This window comes from Actinia tenebrosa, unplaced genomic scaffold (genome assembly GCF_029948245.1).
Source record: "Actinia tenebrosa isolate PJP-AT-01 unplaced genomic scaffold, QUT_ActTen_1.0 PGA_scaffold2__45_contigs__length_23673736, whole genome shotgun sequence".
NCBI lineage: Eukaryota > Metazoa > Cnidaria > Anthozoa > Actiniaria > Actiniidae > Actinia > Actinia tenebrosa.
In genome coordinates, this window is record NW_028292579.1 from 13239478 (window position 1) to 13260059 (window position 20582).

At 37.1% G+C, this 20582-nt stretch overlaps 4 protein-coding genes across 6 annotated transcripts; 2 read left to right on the forward strand and 2 right to left on the reverse strand.

Annotated features, from left to right (window-relative positions):
- Window positions 1-1135: 1135 nt before the first annotated feature.
- LOC116304266 (palmitoyltransferase ZDHHC23) lies at window positions 1136-6017 on the forward strand. The gene is made up of 4 exons (XM_031713971.2): window positions 1136-2008; window positions 2560-2604; window positions 3065-3232; window positions 5508-6017. The coding sequence occupies exons 1-4, from the start codon at window positions 1320-1322 to the stop codon at window positions 5752-5754; spliced, it is 1149 nt and encodes a 382-aa protein (XP_031569831.2). The 5' UTR covers window positions 1136-1319; the 3' UTR covers window positions 5755-6017.
- An 841-nt stretch (window positions 6018-6858) lies between these two features.
- On the reverse strand, window positions 6859-9697 carry LOC116304268 (uncharacterized). 3 transcript variants are annotated; one of them, XM_031713974.2, is made up of 3 exons: window positions 9513-9697; window positions 8496-8781; window positions 6859-7421 (listed from the first exon to the last, which is right to left on the reverse strand). In XM_031713974.2, the coding sequence occupies exons 2-3, from the start codon at window positions 8739-8741 to the stop codon at window positions 7122-7124; spliced, it is 546 nt and encodes a 181-aa protein (XP_031569834.1). In that variant the 5' UTR covers window positions 8742-8781; window positions 9513-9697; the 3' UTR covers window positions 6859-7121. The 3 variants fall into 3 exon arrangements, with proteins under 3 accessions (XP_031569834.1, XP_031569836.1, XP_031569835.1); XM_031713976.2 differs by having other exon boundaries at window positions 8496-8799; window positions 9513-9694; XM_031713975.2 differs by having other exon boundaries at window positions 9492-9694.
- Window positions 9698-10713: 1016 nt separating this feature from the next.
- LOC116304267 (uncharacterized) lies at window positions 10714-15361 on the forward strand. Its single transcript, XM_031713972.2, has 3 exons — window positions 10714-10954; window positions 11533-11768; window positions 14274-15361. The coding sequence occupies exons 1-3, from the start codon at window positions 10885-10887 to the stop codon at window positions 14586-14588; spliced, it is 621 nt and encodes a 206-aa protein (XP_031569832.2). The 5' UTR covers window positions 10714-10884; the 3' UTR covers window positions 14589-15361.
- Window positions 15362-16227: 866 nt separating this feature from the next.
- On the reverse strand, window positions 16228-20347 carry LOC116304277 (neural cell adhesion molecule 2). The gene is made up of 5 exons (XM_089034711.1): window positions 20259-20347; window positions 19332-19598; window positions 17499-17780; window positions 16918-17202; window positions 16228-16724 (listed from the first exon to the last, which is right to left on the reverse strand). The coding sequence occupies exons 1-5, from the start codon at window positions 20335-20337 to the stop codon at window positions 16636-16638; spliced, it is 1002 nt and encodes a 333-aa protein (XP_088890837.1). The 5' UTR covers window positions 20338-20347; the 3' UTR covers window positions 16228-16635.
- Between the last annotated feature and the right edge of the window lie 235 nt (window positions 20348-20582).

Sequence of the window (20582 nt, forward strand, 5' to 3'; positions counted from 1 at the left end):
TTTTTCATTTACAAATTATCCTTATGACTGAAATATATGGCTTTGTACGGTTTCCTTTGTATACTTTTAGGTTATTTCACTTCAGAACACTTGTCACAAATTACACTGCAAAATTTAACCCATTCTTGAATTTACGTCATCTCATTTGCATATTGATATTTCAAATGTTTGTATCACTGAAAATAGAAGACCACATGCAAAAATATTGCAACCATACTACTACACTGTTCAAATATTAGTGATTTCAAAAAAAATATGTATTCCTTGATATATACACTTTAAGTATTTATAATTATGCTTTTCAAATTCTGTTTGTGTGAGTTAACCAATCAAAATTTGTAAATTATTTTAATGAAGCCTGCGCTGACGTCACAGTGAAAGACCCCACTTATAGCGGCAGAGCCACCACACCACCATTTATATTACTACCATTATTACTGGTGTGACCTGTGAAGTTTGATGTTGTCTTGCTAGCATTTCAGCAGCTGTCAATCAAAAAACTGAAATGAATATCAAGTGGCAGATCTAGGGAGCTTAGTCCGAACTCACTAAACTGCAAATCAACCCCCTAAGGGAGAAATACATGACCTGCACAATACTCAATTTTACAGTTGCAAGCCAAGGCTGGAGTTTCTGTGCATAATAAGTATACTTTTGCTATGTGCGGAAACTGCAGCCTCCACTTGCAACTATTATTCCTGGTCACTCGAACGGAACTGTAAAATGGAGTATTAACCCCCTGCTTCCCATAGTTTACAAAGTTTGTTCTACCTCTACTGTTACTTAGTCTCTTAGAGCGGATGTAATTAAACCGTGAAATAAAATCAAACTAAATACTAACAAATAGTATCTATTTATAGTTACTAATAGTCACTATTACTCAACATTTATTAAACAAAATATTTATCTTTGTATGATGAATATTCTGGTTGAGTGATAGCAATTGTTAGTCACTAAATAGAAACTATTAGTTAGTATTTAGTTTGATTTTATTTCACGGTTTAATTGCATCCGTTCTAGTATGACTAAGTCAACATTAGAGACATTTACAGTACTGCACTTGTTGGGTTTCCTGTGGTTTAGTCAACTTAACCCCTGCCATCCCCTCCCGTAAGATTTTCATAATGGTTGAACATGGAGCAGATGGAAGCACTGTGTGGTTGATTGTTTAATAACTTTGTTATAAAGAACTCTTTAAGATTCGAACACAATGATAAAGATTACTTTTTTATGCACGTTAAAAAAAAATCTTTCAAAGATCTACTGGAATTCAGTAATCAAAAAGAACGCGAGGGACAGATTTTAACATTCAAGAAATTATGGAACCTACGGATTCTTCTCCGCTTTGTTGTTGTGAATATTACAACTTACATGGACAACGAACACATTTAATCGCGTTATGTTGTGACTGTGAGGACTTAGACAACGCTGTCGATCAGTGTTTGAAAGGCCAAGGAATCTCAACAGAGAAATTTGGAATCATTTGTAAAGTAGTCACCGACAGAATTCGATTACCTTGGTTTAGAGGCGCGGTGAAGTTTGACACGGAGGCAATCGTTCCGATAATTATTTTAACTTCTTCGTTGTATTTTGCCTCGTCAGGATTTGTTTTTACGGTTCTGGCATTTGTCTACCTACCTCTATTCGTGCTAGTATTCTACACTTGCACTCTACGGAACAAAAGAAAGACATGGTTTTTTGTTAGTTGGGCTTGTACTTCGATGGCTGGTATCTATGCTTTATTTATGATATACATAGCTGATAAGTGTTCTTCTATAAACAACATTGCCCTTTCCTTGGCGTTTATTCTAATACTAATGCTTTATTATCGAGTCGTAACTTCAAAAGATAAGATTTCACTTTTTACTCAACTTCATGACCAACCATTGAAAATTGGCGTCGTACCGGAGATGAAGAATCCAAGGTCGAAAGGAACAGATATTGATTATGAACAGTTGTCATGTTGTTTTTGTACATACGGACCTTTTTCTAGAAGCAAACATTGCAGGTGAGAAGTTCTGTTATAAGAAAAATGAGCCCTTGATTTATTCCTTCACCCTTTTCCCATTCCTCCCATCCATTGTGTGGAAAAGCTTGTGAAAAAGCCCCGGGGGGGGGGGGGGGGGGGGAGGGAGGGGGGACTCTCTTGAAAAGTGGCTAGGGGGGCTTGATGGACGGTTTTGAAAATGACCCTAAAAAGGTACGCATAATATAACTGAGATGCTGATTTCAGACCCTAAAAGGTACGACCACACTTAGAATGACAACGTTTTCAACCACTATATTCTTGTACAGTGATTCTTGTATGACGTTTGATATTTTTCAAAACAAACAAATCTGACCCTAAAAGGTACGGAGTCAGCGGGAAGTCAGCCGGAGACCCTAAAAGGTACGCCAGGTCTCATTTTCGATTCTAAGAGGTCCGTCGAGCCCCCTACCCACTTTTCAAGAAGGCCCCCCCCCCCCCCCTGGGTGAAAAAGTGTTTCACAATAGTGGATTTCTCCCTTTTCCCTAGAGATTTAAATAAATTTAGCCTAAACTTTTTTGGTTTATTTTAGAATATGTGGATACTGTGTGCCAAGGTCTGATCATCACTGTGTTTGGTAGGTAATTATGCAAGCCCCCAGGGGGAGGGGGACTTCTATATTTAGAAGGGAGAATGCTTGTCAGAAACTTTGAAAATGAACCCTAAGAGGTACTTGCGTCCTGTCCAGTTGGGCGTGGTAACTAATGATTTTTATCCCTAAAAGGTACCAATTACCTTTGAGTGCTAAATGATAGAAGTCAGATTACTGAACCGAAAAATATTCCTTATCCAAAGGACCCCCCTCCCAGGTTAAAAATTAGACATTAAACCAATTTCTAGATCTTTAGTTTCTACCAATCTAGGTTACAGTGCTCTCAGTAAGTTGACATCCCCCCCCCCCCCCCCCCCCCACACACACACCTAGAACCCTCAAATGAACAATAAGCACCATTCAGCACCCTATGTCTAGGACAGCTAGACAACCCTTCTATTCAGTCTTGATTTGCTGGTTCGATATGTATCATTTGATGTTTCAGGACTAACTGCTGTATTGGCCATCACAACCAGCTATTATTCTTGGTGACTATTATTGCCTTTGTGATATCAGGAAGCTGGGGAGTTTATCTTTCCTTGAATACTATCTGTAACGCGGTACCCTATTCAAAGCTTATTCTTGATTGTTCAGCAGTTTACAACAATTCTGGGTGAGTAAGGCTGTTATGAGCCTCACAGCCATAATTTGTGTATTATAGCCAGTCAATATCAAAAAGAATATGGGAAAGTAAAGCTGGTTGGAGGAAATTGGAGTCACATTTTTTTACACAGCTACACAGCCTCGCTTTACTTTTAGTTATCCTAAATATTACTATACATGAACATGAAATGTAGATTTTACCTTGCTTTGACTGTCTCACATATGTATGGTAGTTCAGTCAAGAAACGTGCAACCCTAGGCATGAACTACACAGATAGATGTGCTTATTGTGAGACATGTGCATATTGTGAAAGATGTGCATGTTGTGAGGGATGTGCATGTTGTGAGAGATGTGCATATTGTTAAAGATGTGCATATTGTGAGGGATGTGCATATTGTTAAAGATGTGCATATTGTGAGAGATGTGCATATTGTGAGGGATGTGCATATTGTTAAAGATGTGCATATTGTGAAAGATGTGCATATTGTGAGAGATGTGCTTATTGTGAGACATGTGCATATTGTGAGAGATGTGCATATTGTGAAAGATGTGCATATTGTGAGAGATGTGCATATTGTGAGAGATGTGCATATTGTGAGAGATGTGCATATTGTGAGAGATGTGCATATTGTGAGAGATGTGCATATTGTGAGAGATGTGCATATTGTGAGAGATGTGCATATTGTGAGAGATGTGCATATTATGAGAGATGTGCATATTGTGAGAGATGTGCATATTGTGAGAGATGTGCATATTGTGAGAGATGTGCATATTGTGAGAGATGTGCATATTGTGAGAGATGTGCATATTGTGAGAGATGTGCATATTGTGAGAGATGTGCATATTGTGAGAGATGTGCATATTGTGAGAGATGTGCATATTGTGAGAGATGTACATATTGTGAGAGATGTACATATTGTGAGAGATGTGCATATTGTGTTCAAAAAATCTTTCTCTGAAACATGGTTTTCAGAATGGGAAATAGCTGGGGAATCACTATAAAGGTTAATTTCCTCCAATTTACCTCCAACCGTTTGGCTCAGTTGGTTGAGCATCAGACTTTCATGCGGGAGGTCGTGGTTTGAATCCCACCCGGACCAACACTCAGGGTCTTAAAATAACTCAGGAGAAAGTGCTGCCTTTGTAATTACATCTGCAAATGGTTAGACTTTCAAGTGGCTCGGATGACCACTTTAAATGGCGGTCCTCTCCACACTCATCATTACTAACCAACATAGGAGGGACGTAAAAGAACTACTGAGGATGTAAAGAAACCCTGGCAGTGGCCACCCTCAGTGCCTAAACTTCATACTAACCATCTCTCATGCTTGTAAATTGCATAAAAGCAATCTGTCATTCACTCCTCAATGTAAAGTGCCTTTGATTATATTCACATAGAAAAGGTGCTATATAAATTCATAAATCATAAATCATAATCATTATATTACACTTTCTGAAGGATTTTTATTCGTTGATTTAACTTCTTTAAAGTGCAGATGAACCCTTCGACAATACTTTCAGTACTGATTCTACACGAAGTAAATAGTTGAATGGTAAAATATTTCTTGATTTGAGTGATGCGTTTCTAAGTTATGAAGGTTTATACTTCCAATATGCTAATGAGTGTGACGTCTATTAAGGCTTAATCAAATATACAAAATCGAACTGGTTCATAGAAACAGTATTTAAAAAGCATCATTATTTTACTCATGGTTTACATGAAAGCTATTTACAATTTTTATTTTCAAAATGGCCAGCATTTAGTATTACTAGTTACAACAAAAACACTCAAATACCTTACCTGACGTCATCATCATTAACATATTGGAAGTATAAACCTTCATAACTTAAAGACGCATCACTCAAATCAAGAAATATTTTACCAATCAACTATTTACTTCGTGTAGAATCAGTACTGAAAGTATTGTCGAAGGGTTCATGTGCACTTTAAATTCTGACTTTCTGAACTGTCAATTGGTCAATTACTCTAACTTCGCTATTCAACTGCACTAAATGCACACACTGTGAACTGAACGGTTGCAACTTATATACTTTTTGAGCTATGTTCTAGAAATTATTTTCTATTTGTTGATATTTTTAGTAACTTACATCATACCTATGTCTAACAATTTTCTAGAACTTTCTGGAATATGAACTAATGCATGACTTTAGGCATGAAACTTATCTATGTCTAGAAATTTCTAGAATTTTCTGTTACTTGCACATTTTCTAGAATCTTCTAACAAACAATTTATTTTGAGATTATTTTATTTGTTTATTTCAGAAATGCCATCATGTTTGTGAGCTCATTCTACAGCATCATCTTCATATTTTCAATGTTGGCTTTGTTTTTGCAACAAGTGTTCTTCATTAGCTTTAATATTACTGGAGATGAATGGAGAAGAGGTTCAAGACACAAATCATTATGGCAAATTCTCTCGACAAACCCTCACAATAGAGGATTTTTACTCAACTGGATGGATTTTTTATTTCCCAGATTACTACTACAAACCTCCTATGAACTTGTTTAACAAATATTGGAGATACTGCAAATTGTATTTGAATTCAGTTTTCAATAAAAAGTCCCCTTCACAGTTCCTTCTGCCATCATGAAAGGAAGGCATGCCTTTGCAGTGAAGCAAGATGAATGGTGAGCTTGCAATGATAGAGACGTGCATGATTGTTTAAAAATGGTCTCTATCATTGCAATTTCACCGTTCTTCTTGCTTCAATGCAAAGGCATGGCTACCATTCAAGATGGTGCAGGGAACTGTGAAAGGGACTATTGAGAGCATTCTCATTCTTCTTAGTTTTATTTATCTTTTCATTTGTATAGCAGGCATTTGTGACATCATCTCATATAGCTAGTATTTATGATTTACCTTCCTTTCTTAACTGTTGCTATATCTTTCAAGGTGGTGTCCATGTCTCTTTTTATTTTTATATTTTTCTTTTAGATGAAAACCTGTCTAATTATCAACTATATTATTTGTATTTGCCTTGACTGGTTTGAAGTATTTGATCCAAAGTATTATTTGTAGTGATATAGTAACTGCAAGAGAATATGACCTAAGAGAAGGAATCCCCGTGCCCCATCATGTGCACACTTTGATGCTATTTTTAGAATCTATTCTAAAAATATCATCCAATGATATCATTTTTTTGATCGTTTGATTTTCTGCACGCGTATAGTACGCGCGCGCTCTACGCTGTTTGCTAACGTTTTCTTGCGCTTTCCTTATGTTCAAATGTTCAAATCTGCCCTCAAGATGACGATGTAGGTCGAAATTTTTGGAAAATAAATGCTAAAAAAAGAAAAGAAAGTGGAACAAATTACTACTTCAATTTCCTGTCGTATTTGCTAAGCAATCGACGTGCACATTCATCTTCAGGGCAGAGTCGAAATAACGGAAAAACCCTAAAAAAGTAAGCAAACAGCGTATAGCGCGCGCAGTAAATGCGCGTGCATAAAAACAAATGGCTCAAAAATAGCATCAAACTGTGCACATGATGGTTACAAGGCTATATAGGGGGGATTCCTTCTCTTAGTTCATTTTCTCTTGGTAACTGACATTGTCAGCTTAACATTGACTGTTCATTGTTTAATGATAGAATAGAATAATTAGTCATTCAGCTTATTTATTATATTTTTTATTATATTTTTCTTGTACGTAGAAAATTTCGTGCTACAAATTATAGAGCGAGAGAGGGAAAGCCTTCTAATGGTCTGGCTTTATATTTTATCGATATTTCCTCTCCCATCTCATTTATCCTATTACATAAACGTGAAATTGATTATATCAATGACTCATTTACATTAACAAAATTCAGCTAAATAATGACCTAAACAGTCTTAATAGATGCTCTAAGGGGTAATGTACTGGGGGATACTGCATGGCTAGACAGCACAGCCATATGCCTGCCTTACATCACTAACAAATTTTTCGGCGGTTCCCGCTCCTGATCGATTGTAATACTTCTTCCAGTATTGCCCCTGAGCTTCAAGGTCATATGATGGGGGTATAGCTGCAGGAACTGTTGCCAGAAGCAGACGTGCTGCTAAGCCGGAATAGAAAGGTTTTTGAAGGTCTGCCCATGATGTTTTCGTCCAGTCGATCTTGAAAACGTCCTTGATTCGTTGGTGGTATTTCCTCAGGGAAGGTCTTTGTACGGTATCGAGCCATCCTATTTGGTCAACCTATAGAGAAAAGATTGTGAATGTTAAATACAAGACCAACGTTTCTGACATCGAGTTTATGGAGAGGCCATCGCAATGTATTCTTATTGAACATGAATTGGCGTCCGTATATGATCCAAACTCAATGGACCACGAGCGCAGCGAATTGTTTAACTGCAAAGTTTGGATCATATGCTGACGCCAATCCTGGCCATGTTCGATAAGGATACAGACCATAAAAAAAGGTACTCGATTTCCTAATTAGAGACCGCGCGCACCAAGTGTGTTTAATTCAATCCCTTTTCCCCGGCAGCCTATTCTTTCAGGGGTAAAGTCTCAAATTTCGCAGGTGACTGATGAATTTTGGACAAATTCCATAGTATCATGCGAGTCAGGACTTGCAATGGAATTAATATCAGGCTGGCCCTCGTCTTTAATAGTTTTAAGAGCTCGTGGAACCCTAGACTTGCCCCAAGTCAACCTCACTTGTCTCCCGTGAGAGTTTTTTATTCGAGCGAAGCCGATAATTTGATGAGCGCAGCGAGTACGCCAGTATAAATGCACAGGGTGGAGGACATTGCGAAAGTCTAGTGGAACCCAGGATATCACGAATGCAGGAGCAGCATGGGAAGATCCAGATGACGACGTTTTAGATAGGTTCATCATAGAAAAAGTGTGTCTACAAACCCGTTGGGGGGGGGGGGGGGTACTCCCATATATGGACTATACGGGGATGATCCGCTGAACAGGGTATGGTTTCTCGAGCTTCTTGTCATAAACAGGGTATGCGATTTCACTCGAGGTCCAAGTTCTTCCTGAGTTTCTTGTCATATTCAGGGTTTCTACTTTCGTTTTGACCGAAACTGGTTATCATGGTCGTAAAAAAAACGATACGCGATATGACAAGATAATTGAAACAGGGACTCAGTGCAATAAATTATATCTTTTGTCATAAACAGGGTCCACAAATTTGATTTTTTTTGTCATAAACAGGGTACCCCTTTCAGAATCCCAGCGGAACACCCCTACCCAAATTCTGGCGGAGTACCCCCCCCCCCCCCCCCCCCCCCCCCCCCCCCCCCCCGGGTTACAAACCTGCCAAATGCCTCCATAGTAGAAAGGCCTATAAGTCCTGCTGTTTGTTCCATATTTGGACTCGACCCAGGCTACCCTGCAAAGAAACTTGTTATCGTCTGGGAAGATACCATGTTCATCTATCATAGTCACTACTTGTGCTACCACGTTTGGTCCCTTTCCTTTTGGCGTGAAGGGGCCATCTGACACCACGACTCCAAGAACACAAAACAACAAAACCAAAACCTTCCCTGTCATAAACTTCATCGTAATTTTTCAGTTGATTTCCGTTGGCTCTTTCCAAACACTGAAAGACCAGAAAAAACTGGTGTAATAGATACAATAATTCATTAATTAATTGTTTATAATGAATGCCTGTAATGCTTAACAGTTTACTGTCACTCGTTAAGACTTAAATGACGCGTGTTTGATATTTCGATTCCACTGTGTCCCTGGCATTGAGTCAGGAATGAACTTACTACAGCAGGTATTCATATCTAGCTCAATTTTAGTGTCTATAGAATTACAGTAAGTAGAGTTTGTAAACGGTATATTCTTATAAACTAAAAAATTCACTTGGAATAAAATTTTGAACACCCACTCGTTGTAGTATTGATCCCCTGGGATAAGTTTGAGGCCAAGCCGTTCAGTGTTTGACGAGCTACAGTAAATTTTGTTTTTCCCTTCTAAAATTAGGAAATTCCTAATTTAACAAGTGAAAATTAAAACAACATTTATCGTAGTCTATACATTTACTGTAGTTCGATGGACACGGAAATTGAGCTTGACATACCTGTTCTAGTTATTTTACTTCCGCCGAGGATGGTGTTAATAAAGTTTGTTTAAAAAAATATTTTCGCAAATATCATGCAAGAATTAACACAAGTGACGACCGTAAAATAATATCGTATAAAGGTGGGTATATCATAAAGCAAAATTTGGTAATAAACTTAATATCACGGACGTTTGCATTATCACTCATAAAGTTAATAACAGAACACAACTTTTAAGCTTTACCCTAGATAGTTAATTACGAACCCTTCGTTAGACGCAATTTCTTTTGAAGATCAATGCGCTGCTGCAGCTAGATTGTAGGACAAGGTGTCGCCTGTCTCTTTCCTCGTATTATGGACCCAGTACGAAGTTAATTCTAGATTTTGATCTCGAACCACTGGAAAGTGAAAGTCGTTGTTTGATGGCAGCAGGTCACGGGATAACGCATTCGGCAAATGAACTGTGAGAAATTAACATACCAAAAATAGCCAGATTGTTTTTCTTGATTAAAAGAAAAGTCTCGTGGTTTTCATTTCGCTTTCCGTACTTAATCATCTTTGAGTGCTTTTGGAATGAAGGTTTAGTAGAAAGGGGGTGTTTGCTTTTTAAAGACTTTAAAGGCCGGAGGCTTAATAGAGGAAATACAGTATTTTAGTTTGTTTGCTTTTCAAAACTGCTCTTATTAACGCATAAGGATGAGGGGGGAAGCGGGAAGAGGGGGTTTAGTACGTTTGCACAGGCGTGTGAATCGCTATGAGGAGCGGAAAAATGCGTAGTCGATTTCTAAAAGCAGTTTTTTGTTCGTTTTATGCAGCAATCAAATACGCTTCAACGAATTTGTCGATTCTTTCCGGGCCATATTATTGCTTTAGTATCTTGCAGATGTCACGTCCCTGACATCAGATGCAATTTCTTCATTTTCTAATAAAAGGAACTTGATAGATAAACTGAATTGGGGGACATGATTGGGGTCGAGGGTGCTGTAGAATTGCACTGAATATTTCCAGTCTTAACAATAAGACTATTTCTAAAATATTTAGCATTGCAAACAGGGGGCAAGTCAAAACCTATTACTGAATAAGTAATAACTTTCCTTCCCCCGGAAAGGTCCCTACTTCCTTTTGGTGTGAAACGGAAGTTTCTTGACCTGATGTTAGAATTGAAGTCATTGCGGGTCAAGGATTAGTGTCTGTATGGCACATCTGTCCTCCTTGTGTCGTTCGTCCTTTTATTTTTTTCGCACTCACCTTTCCTTCATTAATTAAATACTTGCATACTATTTTGAGCTTGTATCTACATGTTCCAATTACCCACTGCGCTAACCGACTAGTTCGGGTGACTGCGCATATCTCCCGGCATCACGTCCAAGTTGGGATTGGCTTACAATCACAGGCCCGAACAGGACATTGAAACAGGACACCACTCACTTGGGGACTCAATTAAGGGACGGACCATTAGATAGTTGATGGGGGTTGCCAAAAATAATATCGAGCAAGCACTTTAACCTCAAAAAAATATCCCTAAATCATTATAAAAAGAGGACCCTTATTAGATACCAAGTCAGAAGGTTTCTTGACATTTACTTTACAGCTGTATGCTATATTAACCCTCTATCCAAAGCGAGCCAAAGATAAGGATGAAGCTTGCCATTATTTTACTTGTACTTGGTTTTGTTGGACTTTCCATCGTGCCTAGCGACATTGATGGTAAGTATACAACGTAGAAGAGATAACTAGCTAAAAACTAGTGTGAGCTGCGTCGGTGTTTCTAATGAAACAGTATTGATAAAAGGGTAAATTTTACACCGTGAAAAGATGAAAAAACTTACTGAAGTTTCGGACGCTAGTCCTTCGTCGGAGTAAAAGAGAGAGAGGTGAAGGAGTGTTTTAATCCCGTTGGGACTAAGAGTGCCCAATAGATGAATAAGCCGCATTTCTTTGGTCTTGCGACAATCATTGTTGCCGTTAATCAAAGAAAGACCGAAAACAATGAAGTCAGAAAGAGAATGGTTAGCTTGATTAAAATAGTGGGAAACTGGTTTGGTAAGATCGTTTGTGCGAACAACGTAGTTGAGTGTTTAACCACAGGCAGCCAAAGCAAATGTCAGTCATGTACGATTTTTCTCCATTTTATGAATCCACTTAGAATAAAAGGTTAAAATTAAAGTGTTTTGCAAGTCCTACAGGAATTTGTTAAGCAAAGTAAGTGGGTATTTTCAGATGCCGGCACAGATCATTTATGCTTGGCATTATTCAGGTGTGATTTCTTTCTTTTCTTTTAACAGCTCTCAGTTGCAGCTCAACGAGGCTGATTCGTCGTGTCTACGTCGTTCGGCGCAGCCTGCGTATATATAATGCGTTCAATATCCTTAGAGTCTGTCATCTTGCTCATTCTGGTCTCATTCTTGAGATGGAAGATGGTAAACAGTGTGTGTTGGAGTATATGGGTGATGGAAAGAGCCATCTTTATGACGCTAGACCGAGCCGTACTACAAACTGTTGGTTTGGCAGAAAGTGTAAGGTATGGTTTCCACAGCTCCACACCCCTAAACTCTTACTTATTGGGTTAACGCACATATTGGGTTACTTGCAAATTTTTTGCGACATTTCAATTTCGCCTTTTCAGGGGTCTAGTATTTCGCGACAATTAAATTTCACGGTTGGAAAAAAATCTGCTATTCTTTAAATTTCGCGATTGAGTTGAATAAATCCATAAACAGCATATGTAAAAACTACTCAGCTGAGACAATATCATTCAAGCTTGTTTTTAAATCGAAACAATGGTCGATTGAGACTCATTTGTTGGAGCTGCATTGAAGTTAGATGAGACTGTTGTCCACATTTCTCAACCTAAACTGAAATACATTAGATATTGCTGTGTCCCAAGAACACGTACTTCTGTCCTGAACTTCAATGTTTTCAAAATGACAAGTTATCTAATGGATATCTAAAATGAAGGTAGATTGGACTCGTTTACGAAAGAGGATTTTCGATGAACAAACTTGTTGAATTCACTGAGTCAAAAATTCAAAAACTTTAAGCTTGAGAGAAAATTTAGCATTTACTGTTGGAATCAGTTGTTTACCAGTAAAAGGAAGAGGTTTTAAGATAGCTGAAATCATTCAAGGTTCTCGGAATAGAAGAATTAAACATAAAGGCACAAATAATTCGAACTGAGAGGCAGGTATAAAAGTCGGATCGGATTGGTTCCAAGACGGATCGGATCGGAATATTTGAACTAATTGAATTATTGAAATATTTTCGAATATTTGATTTTTTTTACATACCTTTCTCAAGACATGTTTGTGCACTTTTTTAACGGTGAACCATTCATATTAATAACGAAATACAGTGACTGCACATTTTCGAATCATATAGCAGGAAAAAAGGAAGTAAAAGGGAAAAAAGTCGAAAAAGAAAAGGTTTCCAAATTATGTTTAAATACAATAATTTTTTGATCGCTTTCGACTGAAATTTTCGATCGCTAATATATATTCAGTATTGAAATGATTTGATTCAGTTTCTTTTTTGTAAAGTGATGTTTTTCTTATTTGGGAATTTCAATCGAAAGGATTCAAAAAATCATATAAAATGATAACAAAGCCGTGGTTAAAGTTGAACATCCAATGTCGTAAGCTTACCCGGCTGGGTACCCTTTGAATATATATTTTTTCTTTCGTCGTTATTTTTCTTCTTTACCCTGTATTCCCTTTACTTTAAACCTATATTTCCCAATTACATTACTTTGGGGGGGAAACATAATTTGGAAACCTTTTCTTTTTTTGATACGGATGGTTCACCGTTAAAAAAAGGGCACGAACGTGTCTTGATAAAGGTATGTAGGCTATAAAATCAAATATTCACAAAATGTAGGCTATCAAATAAAATATTCGCAAATATTTCAACAATTCAAATAAAATTCAAATATTCCGAGTCGATCCGATCCGATCCGACTCGGAACCAATCCGATCCGACTTTTATACATACCTCGTACCGGAGAGCATCTGGCGGAAAAAATCACAAGTAAAATGCCCTTCAAGCAAGTAAAAATAATCTCTTTTTTATTAGTTTGAATCCTGAAATACTGAATTTGATTCGCTTTTTCTACTTGGCCGATATTGTGATCCTATTTCTATTGAAAGTTATGATAGAATACCTGAACGTTGAGGCGGAGCGAACATTCAAGGTGCTTAAAATATGAAAGAAAGTTCTAGTTTTGATAGTCAAACTCTTTAATTAATTCACCTTTTCTCAATGGGCAATGTCTTTTGCATAAAGTGACATACCGTATAGTTTGGCAAGCTAAACATATTAAATAATTGCGAAAAATCATTTCAGTGCCTTTTGTAGTTTTTTCCTCTGTGACAACAGAAAATTTTCTCCTTACATTTCGGTGCAAATAGTTTGTTCTGATTCGTGTGTGAAACAAAATACTCATCTTGTTCATCGTCTTCTTAATCACTTGAGCGTAAACTCTATTTACTACGGAATACGCTAAACGCTTTTTTTCGCTGTTTCACTGTAGGTTCTTTGCTATTTTCGTCGCTATTTTTTATCGCGGTTCCTTCCCTGTCGTCTTCGCTGTTTTTAGCTTGTTCGTATACTGACAACCATCCTGATTTGATCGATGTTCTTTCACACCAATTAATGTTTAATTCGCCTATAAAGAATACATGATAGTTTGATTTCAACTTTTTTTCTGATTTTGAAGACATTTTTCTCGTTGGAAACTAAACATTTTTCGTTACTATAACTCTGACCATCAGGAATCTCACGAATCTCATGCTAAAAACAGCTAAGGTTTGCGCTCGGAGCTAAAAATAGATTTTCTGAGCTTCTTTCTGCTTCAAACCCTCTAAAAAAGTAGGATTGAATTCAAATATGCTATGTGGTCAAAAGACAACTTATTTCTAAATGATTCACTCCGGGGATGCATATTAAAAAAGTAGTAAAAGAGCACAAGTGTTCATGGTTAGTGTCCTCACTGTAATCCTAACTCAATGCTCACTTTCCTTTGGTTGAATAGAAGTTGGTAATGAAAGACGACCAGGGTCAGACATACACCTGGACTCGACAAAAGACAGGAACCCCTCTACCTAGGTTGCGCAGAGTCACACCACAAGCAGCCCAAAGTAAAATGAAAAACCTTATGGGAAGTACCTATAATCTATTGAATAACAACTGTCATTTGGCCCAGGAAAAATTACGCAGGTCGTGGGGTCTAAAAGTAAAACAGTCCTACTCTGATCCCAGAACCATCTGCACGTGCATAAAATGGGTTCCCAAAATCACAGGTTTTGTTGGTTTGATTAAGGCGTACTGCCTAACCCAGAACATTTAGTTTAAGGTGGCAGCAACTTTGAAGCAAAGCTTAGAATTGACTTTTTCGGCGCTAGCCGTCACGTAGTATAAATCGTGTTGTATTGTGTTACGTCACCAAAAAGTTTGATTATTGTTCTCGGATTCTCGTTCGAATGTACTGGCTTTTGAACAAATTGTTTTCTTGGTTTGTTTATCTGTTTCTCTAAATAGCAGTATAAGAAAAGCTTCAATCAATTTAGAAAAATTATATGTTGCTTGTATTTGGTGAACAAACTAAACAAATCAAGTAAATAATTTGTCTAAATCATCGTTTCCGATTGAACTGCGGCCTTTAGGTTTGTGACGTCACACTCGCTCAACAACTAGAAAGAAAGGTAATAAACGAACGTCGGCGTGACCGTTAACTGCCTCAAAATTTCTAAAACTGTGAGACCCTGTAAAGATCAATCACACTCAGCTCTAGGATAACTGAAAGGCATTTTGATAGTAACTTTCTTGTGAGTTGTTTAGCGAGCGATGAAGTCACTTGCGATTGACGTCCATAATAGCCATTAGTATTCAATGTCCAGAGGCCGTAGCTCACTGGAAAAGGCGGTATCATAGTAACTAATTTAGTTGAATGTACAATGGTAGCAGGAGATAATTACTATAGGGGAATCCATCCCCCAATAAAAACTAGGTCCATCACAGGCAGCAAGCAATACATTTGTAGTGTGTACGAAGGGATTTGTAGTAAATGTATGGGACGAAAAAATATGTATTTTTCGTTTAAATAAATTTTAACTAATCTTGCTCCGGTTTTGTTGTTATTGGTATTTAATGTCATTCTGGGTAGTTTTAAGCTGTTTTAAAGCAGTTTTTCCATGATGGGGGGGGGGGGGGGGGGGGGGGTACTCCGCCAGAATTTAGGTAGGGGTGTTCCGCTGGGATTCTGAAAGGGGTACCCTGTTTATGACAAAAAAACGCAAGTTTGTAGACCCTGTTTATGACAAAAGATATAATTTATTGCATTGAGTTCCTGTTTCAATTATCATGTCATCTTGCGTATCGTTTTTATACGACCATAATAACCAGTTTCGGTCAATACGAAAGTAGAAACCCTGAATATGACAGGAAGCTCAGGAAGAACTTGGAACTTGAGTGAAATTGCATACCCTGTTTATGACAAGAAGCTCGAAAAACCATACCCTTTTCAGCGGATCATCCCCGTATAGTCCATATATGGGTGTAACCCCCCCCCTCCCCCCCCGGGTCAAGAAGATCAAGTTTTATAATCCATCCTTTGCCTCCATAATCCCCTACTCAATACCACAGCTCAGTGATCCTTCTCTTTAGAAACTGGTATTATTTACACACATCCTGAGTTAAACCTCATAAAATCCTAGTTAGATAATGAGCAATTTTTGCAACGACTTAAAATCGTTGACCTTGGAACCGGGCCGGCTTATTTCGTTCAATGTGGGGTCCAACAACAATAAATAACGCATAATACGAAGCAAAAAGAATAACAAAGAAATGCCGCTCAATATTTAGGATTTCATAGAAGTTCAACTTGGAATCTGTAATTTTAAAACAGTTGTGAGGGGTATTTATAGTACGCTCAGTACCCCTTAAAATCACCCCGTCCTTCATCTGCACCTACACAATCAGTTTGAGCGGATTGTTATATAATCTTTAATCTGTTGATGCATTATCTTAATTTTATATTTAATTTAATTGGCAGTTGCTGTTCATCAATATCCGCATTATTGTAATCAAACTGATTTAACTGATTATTAGGTGCCACAGCATTTTGTGGAGCTGGACTTTGGTTTTGTTTCACGGATATTTGGCGTGCACTCTATTTAAAATTAATTTATTGACATTTTTATAGGTCTTTGTTTGTGGAATCCCAATTATCTTGATAATCTACAATATAACTTTAACTTTTGTAGAGGACAGAACAACTGTTTGAACTGAGACACGTGCACAGCAACCTTGTTTAAGAACTAAGTGTAACACTGATGAAATACGATCAGTTAACTTAGGTGGTTATTTTGAGAACTGAGTTACATCATGAGTTTTAATTATACAGATGATGTTCCTATAATCATAGATAATACCATGGCAAGAATTAGTAGAGTCATGCTCGCTGCGTTAGTTTTACCGGAAGTACCTGAAAATGAAGAGGTGAAAAGGCCAAACTTAGATGAGTTTTACTTCGAGAGATTGTTTTGATTGAACTTTTCTTAAAAATAGCATTTCAGTCTTTTTAAATTGGCAAAATTTGGCCACAAAAAAAAAAAAAAAAAAAAAAAAAAAATGCAGATGTCCTCTCCGCAAGTGAAATATAAAGTTAGAGTACTTACATGTAGCTTTCGTTTCGAATGCATGTGTTTCCCATGTTCCATTTCCCATATTATTCTTGGCATTTATCCTCACCCTATAGCTGGTCACCTTCTCTAACTGAAAGAATGTATTTTCTCTCTCACTGGAAGAAAGGATGTCTCCTCTTATTGTATCACCATTATGTAGTAACTCGATTCTGTATGAGGTAATGGGGCTTCCCCTGTCAGTCAACGGTGAAATCCATTTTACTGTTATATAATCACAGCCAACCCAGAGCGTGATGTTTCCTGGGGGGTCTGGACGACCTAAACAAAAGAAATCACGTTATCGCAAAACGTAACACGCTAATTTAACTCCGATTCGATCTGTGTGTTAGCCGTGTCCTGACTTTGATAATACAAATTTAAAAAGTTTTAACGAGTTACTTTTTTTTACATAATTTGTCTGCAACAAAGAAGACGAAGTTGCATTATGCGCTACCCTCAAACAATTCAACGACGCACTTGTCTGGTCCTTCAAATAACCTTCTATTAAAGTCGGGCTGCACGCAGGCTAGAGAGCATGTTGTTAATTATCTCAACATGTCTCAACAAACCGTTACCTGTTTTTGAGACTTCCACGTAGTAAGTATCGTCTCCTTGGCTGTTAGTTCCTCTACAAGCGTAAAATCCATAGTCATCTATTGTTTTGGCCTGGAACTTATACGTCAAGAAACCAGACCCTCGAGTGACACCTTTGGTGATTAGCTTGTTGTCTTTGGATATTTCAATGCTGGGCACAGGGTAGCCATCGAATGCACACCTTATTTGCACTGGATTTGGATCAGTGTATGATGTCCATTGTGTACTATTGGTAGACAAGGACCTAAGCACTTTCGGTGGATCTGAAAAAGTGAAGCCACGTCATTCGTTCATCGGCACTCAAAGTACGTTTCGCCGTAGTCTATACTGATCTCCTCCTTAAAAAAAACCTTTTGCTCTCACAAGTAGTTTCCCTCTACCGGCTTGCCACTCCACTTGTCCCTACCAAGTCGGAATAACCGACTTGACTGAACATGAGTTATGAGTGAGAAAAGATGGACTAAACAGTCTACCCAACTTCTCAAGTTCTATTTTCATTGGCCCACAGACTTCCATGATTATTCTACACTACTTTTAACCTTTCAATAAATCGATCTCCAGTTACTCCCCCCCCCATCCACACACACACACACACACACAAACACACACCCAGTTCAATGTTGTATCGGTCACGTACACCCCTCCACCCTTCACTCAAATCAAAACCCGATTATCTCAACATTGCGAAGAAGGAAAAGGGATAAGTTTTATTTAAAAAAACTTATATATCACAACACATAACTAATATTAACTAATATATATATATATATATATACATATATATATATATATATATATATATATATATATATATATATATATATATATATATATATATATATATATATATACACAGCTATTTGCAAAAATTATGGCCGTTTCAAATATAAATACAAGTATATCGAAAGTATATCAGACAGGGCGGGATATCTTTCTTGATATTTTTTTCAGAAAGCCCTCGTGATAGACAACTCGAAAAAAATATCGGGGAATATATTCCATAACTTTTGATATGATTTTGATATACTTGTATATAATAATAATAATAATAATAATAATAATAATAATAATAATAATAATAATAATAATAATAATTTATTGACTTATATTGCGCTGCTTCAATAAAATTATCAGCAGCGCATTACAATATATATGATATAAAATAAATCTAATCTAATTCACTAAAATTATAATATAAATAAATATTGTAATCACAATCGAAATTATATATAATTAAAAAAATGTATATATACACATATACACACACACTCATATATATACATACATATATAATAATATTAGGAACTAATCTAAACGAAATACCAATAAAAATCATAAAAATATAACTATATACATAAAATAATATCATGTCCCAACTTTGTGGATGCTCTCTAATTGTATGCCAGGCTAAAAAACAAAGTTTTCAAATGACGCTTAAATGTGTTAATATCAGTTATTGCGCGCAATTCAAATGGAAGGTCATTCCAAAGTGTAGGCGCAGCTGCAACAAACGCTCTATCCCCTAAGGTGGCCCGTGTGCGAAAACTAGGATAAGCTAGCAATATTCCTGTAGATGAACGCAGATTGTAGTTGCCTTGACTCTTGATTGAAATCAATTCTTTTATGTACGGTGGCGCGAGACCATGAATGGCCTTAAATGCGAATAACAGTATAAATATTGGAAGCGGCCATAATTTTTGCAAACGGCTGTATATATATATATATATATATACCCCATGAACTACACAATGGTGAATATAGTAAGTAAAGGGGGGCTCCTCTACTAACTATGGTTACGGTTAAGTATGACTTACATTCAACATATATCGTTACAGGCAAAGAAGTGGACCCAGCTTGACATTGGTAAGTCCCTTCATCATTCATCTGAACATCTTTGATGATCAAATCATGTCTGGCTCCACTACTCACGACATGGATTCTCTTTGAGTCATCTGAGGGAATACTCTGACCAATCGGGTTCAACCAACCAACGAACGTATCCCCCGTCACGAAGCATGTGATGTTTGTGTTACTCGATTGAGGTGTTGCGTGACTGCTTGAAGAAACTGTTACGATGCCATCTAAAGAAAAGGCCATGACAAACATTTTAAAATCATGGGGTAAAATGAAGTCATCTGTTGAGTACTGAAGAACTTGATATAAGTGTATATCAGTAGATTCCGAATATCCTACGAGTATGCGATATTTTTCACATGATATTTCATCCTACCTATCAATGTTTTATGATATTCGTATCGTCATACGATATTCAACTCCACAGGAATATCCTAAGAGTATCCAATATTTTTCACACAATATCCCCCCCTACCTATCAATGTTTTATGATATTTATACGATATTCAACTCAACAGGAATATCCTACAAGTATCCGATATTTTTCACATTATATTTCACCCTACCTATCAATGTTTTATGATATTTAAATCCCACAGGGAACCCAACCACCTAAGAAGGGAAAATAATATATCTAATGATATTTATATGATATTCAACTCGTCGGGAATATCCTTCTAATATCAGATAAATGCTCAAATCAATTCTGAATCAATAATCCAGAGCAAGAACGTAAGAAGAAAGTAATATTAATGGACTTGCTTTAAGGCAGTTTATACAATTCTCAGCTTAGCAAAGCTGTTCTCTATGATGATGAGGTAAATGTGTATTTTAAAATCTCATCAAGGCCATATATGTTAGCATTTGTAAGACTTAATTTTACCTACCAGCAATGTGGATACAAAGTAAACCCAGGAAGAGACACACCACGAGCAAGCCATCACCAAATCTTCCTTCAGACACCATCTTTTGCACTCTCAAGTCGTACAGCTGCAAGTAATAAATATTAAATGAGTTTCGTTCGTTATTTTGAAGCAAAGAGACGTCGAATTTCTGGCAAGTTCCGAAGAAAAGCTGTTTCTTGGAGATTTCGTAACGTCACAAGAATCTGAGCACCAGCTATACTGGGAATGGTGTTTGTCTCACACTATGTGGTCTCTGGAGGGAGTTCTTATTGGTCTATAGTCACAATCAATAAACAATTGCAGTAT

Excerpts from the sequence above, each read along its gene's own strand:
- LOC116304266 (XM_031713971.2), top strand. The coding sequence starts at position 1,320 with ATGGAACCTACGGATTCTTCTCCGCTTTGTTGTTGTGAATATTACAAC. Across the intron at positions 2,009-2,559 it reads TCTAGAAGCAAACATTGCAG|AATATGTGGATACTGTGTGC; the intron begins GTGAGAAGTTCT and ends GGTTTATTTTAG. Across the intron at positions 3,233-5,507 it reads GCAGTTTACAACAATTCTGG|AAATGCCATCATGTTTGTGA; the intron begins GTGAGTAAGGCT and ends TGTTTATTTCAG.
- LOC116304268 (XM_031713974.2), bottom strand. The coding sequence starts at position 8,741 with ATGAAGTTTATGACAGGGAAGGTTTTGGTTTTGTTGTTTTGTGTTCTT. Across the intron at positions 7,422-8,495 it reads ACTATGGAGGCATTTGGCAG|GTTGACCAAATAGGATGGCT; the intron begins GTTTGTAACCCG and ends TTTTCTCTATAG.
- LOC116304267 (XM_031713972.2), top strand. The coding sequence starts at position 10,885 with ATGAAGCTTGCCATTATTTTACTTGTACTTGGTTTTGTTGGACTTTCC. Across the intron at positions 10,955-11,532 it reads CGTGCCTAGCGACATTGATG|CTCTCAGTTGCAGCTCAACG; the intron begins GTAAGTATACAA and ends TTCTTTTAACAG. Across the intron at positions 11,769-14,273 it reads GGTTTGGCAGAAAGTGTAAG|AAGTTGGTAATGAAAGACGA; the intron begins GTATGGTTTCCA and ends TTGGTTGAATAG.
- LOC116304277 (XM_089034711.1), bottom strand. The coding sequence starts at position 20,337 with ATGGTGTCTGAAGGAAGATTTGGTGATGGCTTGCTCGTGGTGTGTCTC. Across the intron at positions 19,599-20,258 it reads ACTTTGTATCCACATTGCTG|ATGGCATCGTAACAGTTTCT; the intron begins GTAGGTAAAATT and ends CCTTTTCTTTAG. Across the intron at positions 17,203-17,498 it reads CGTGGAAGTCTCAAAAACAG|GTCGTCCAGACCCCCCAGGA; the intron begins GTAACGGTTTGT and ends TCTTTTGTTTAG.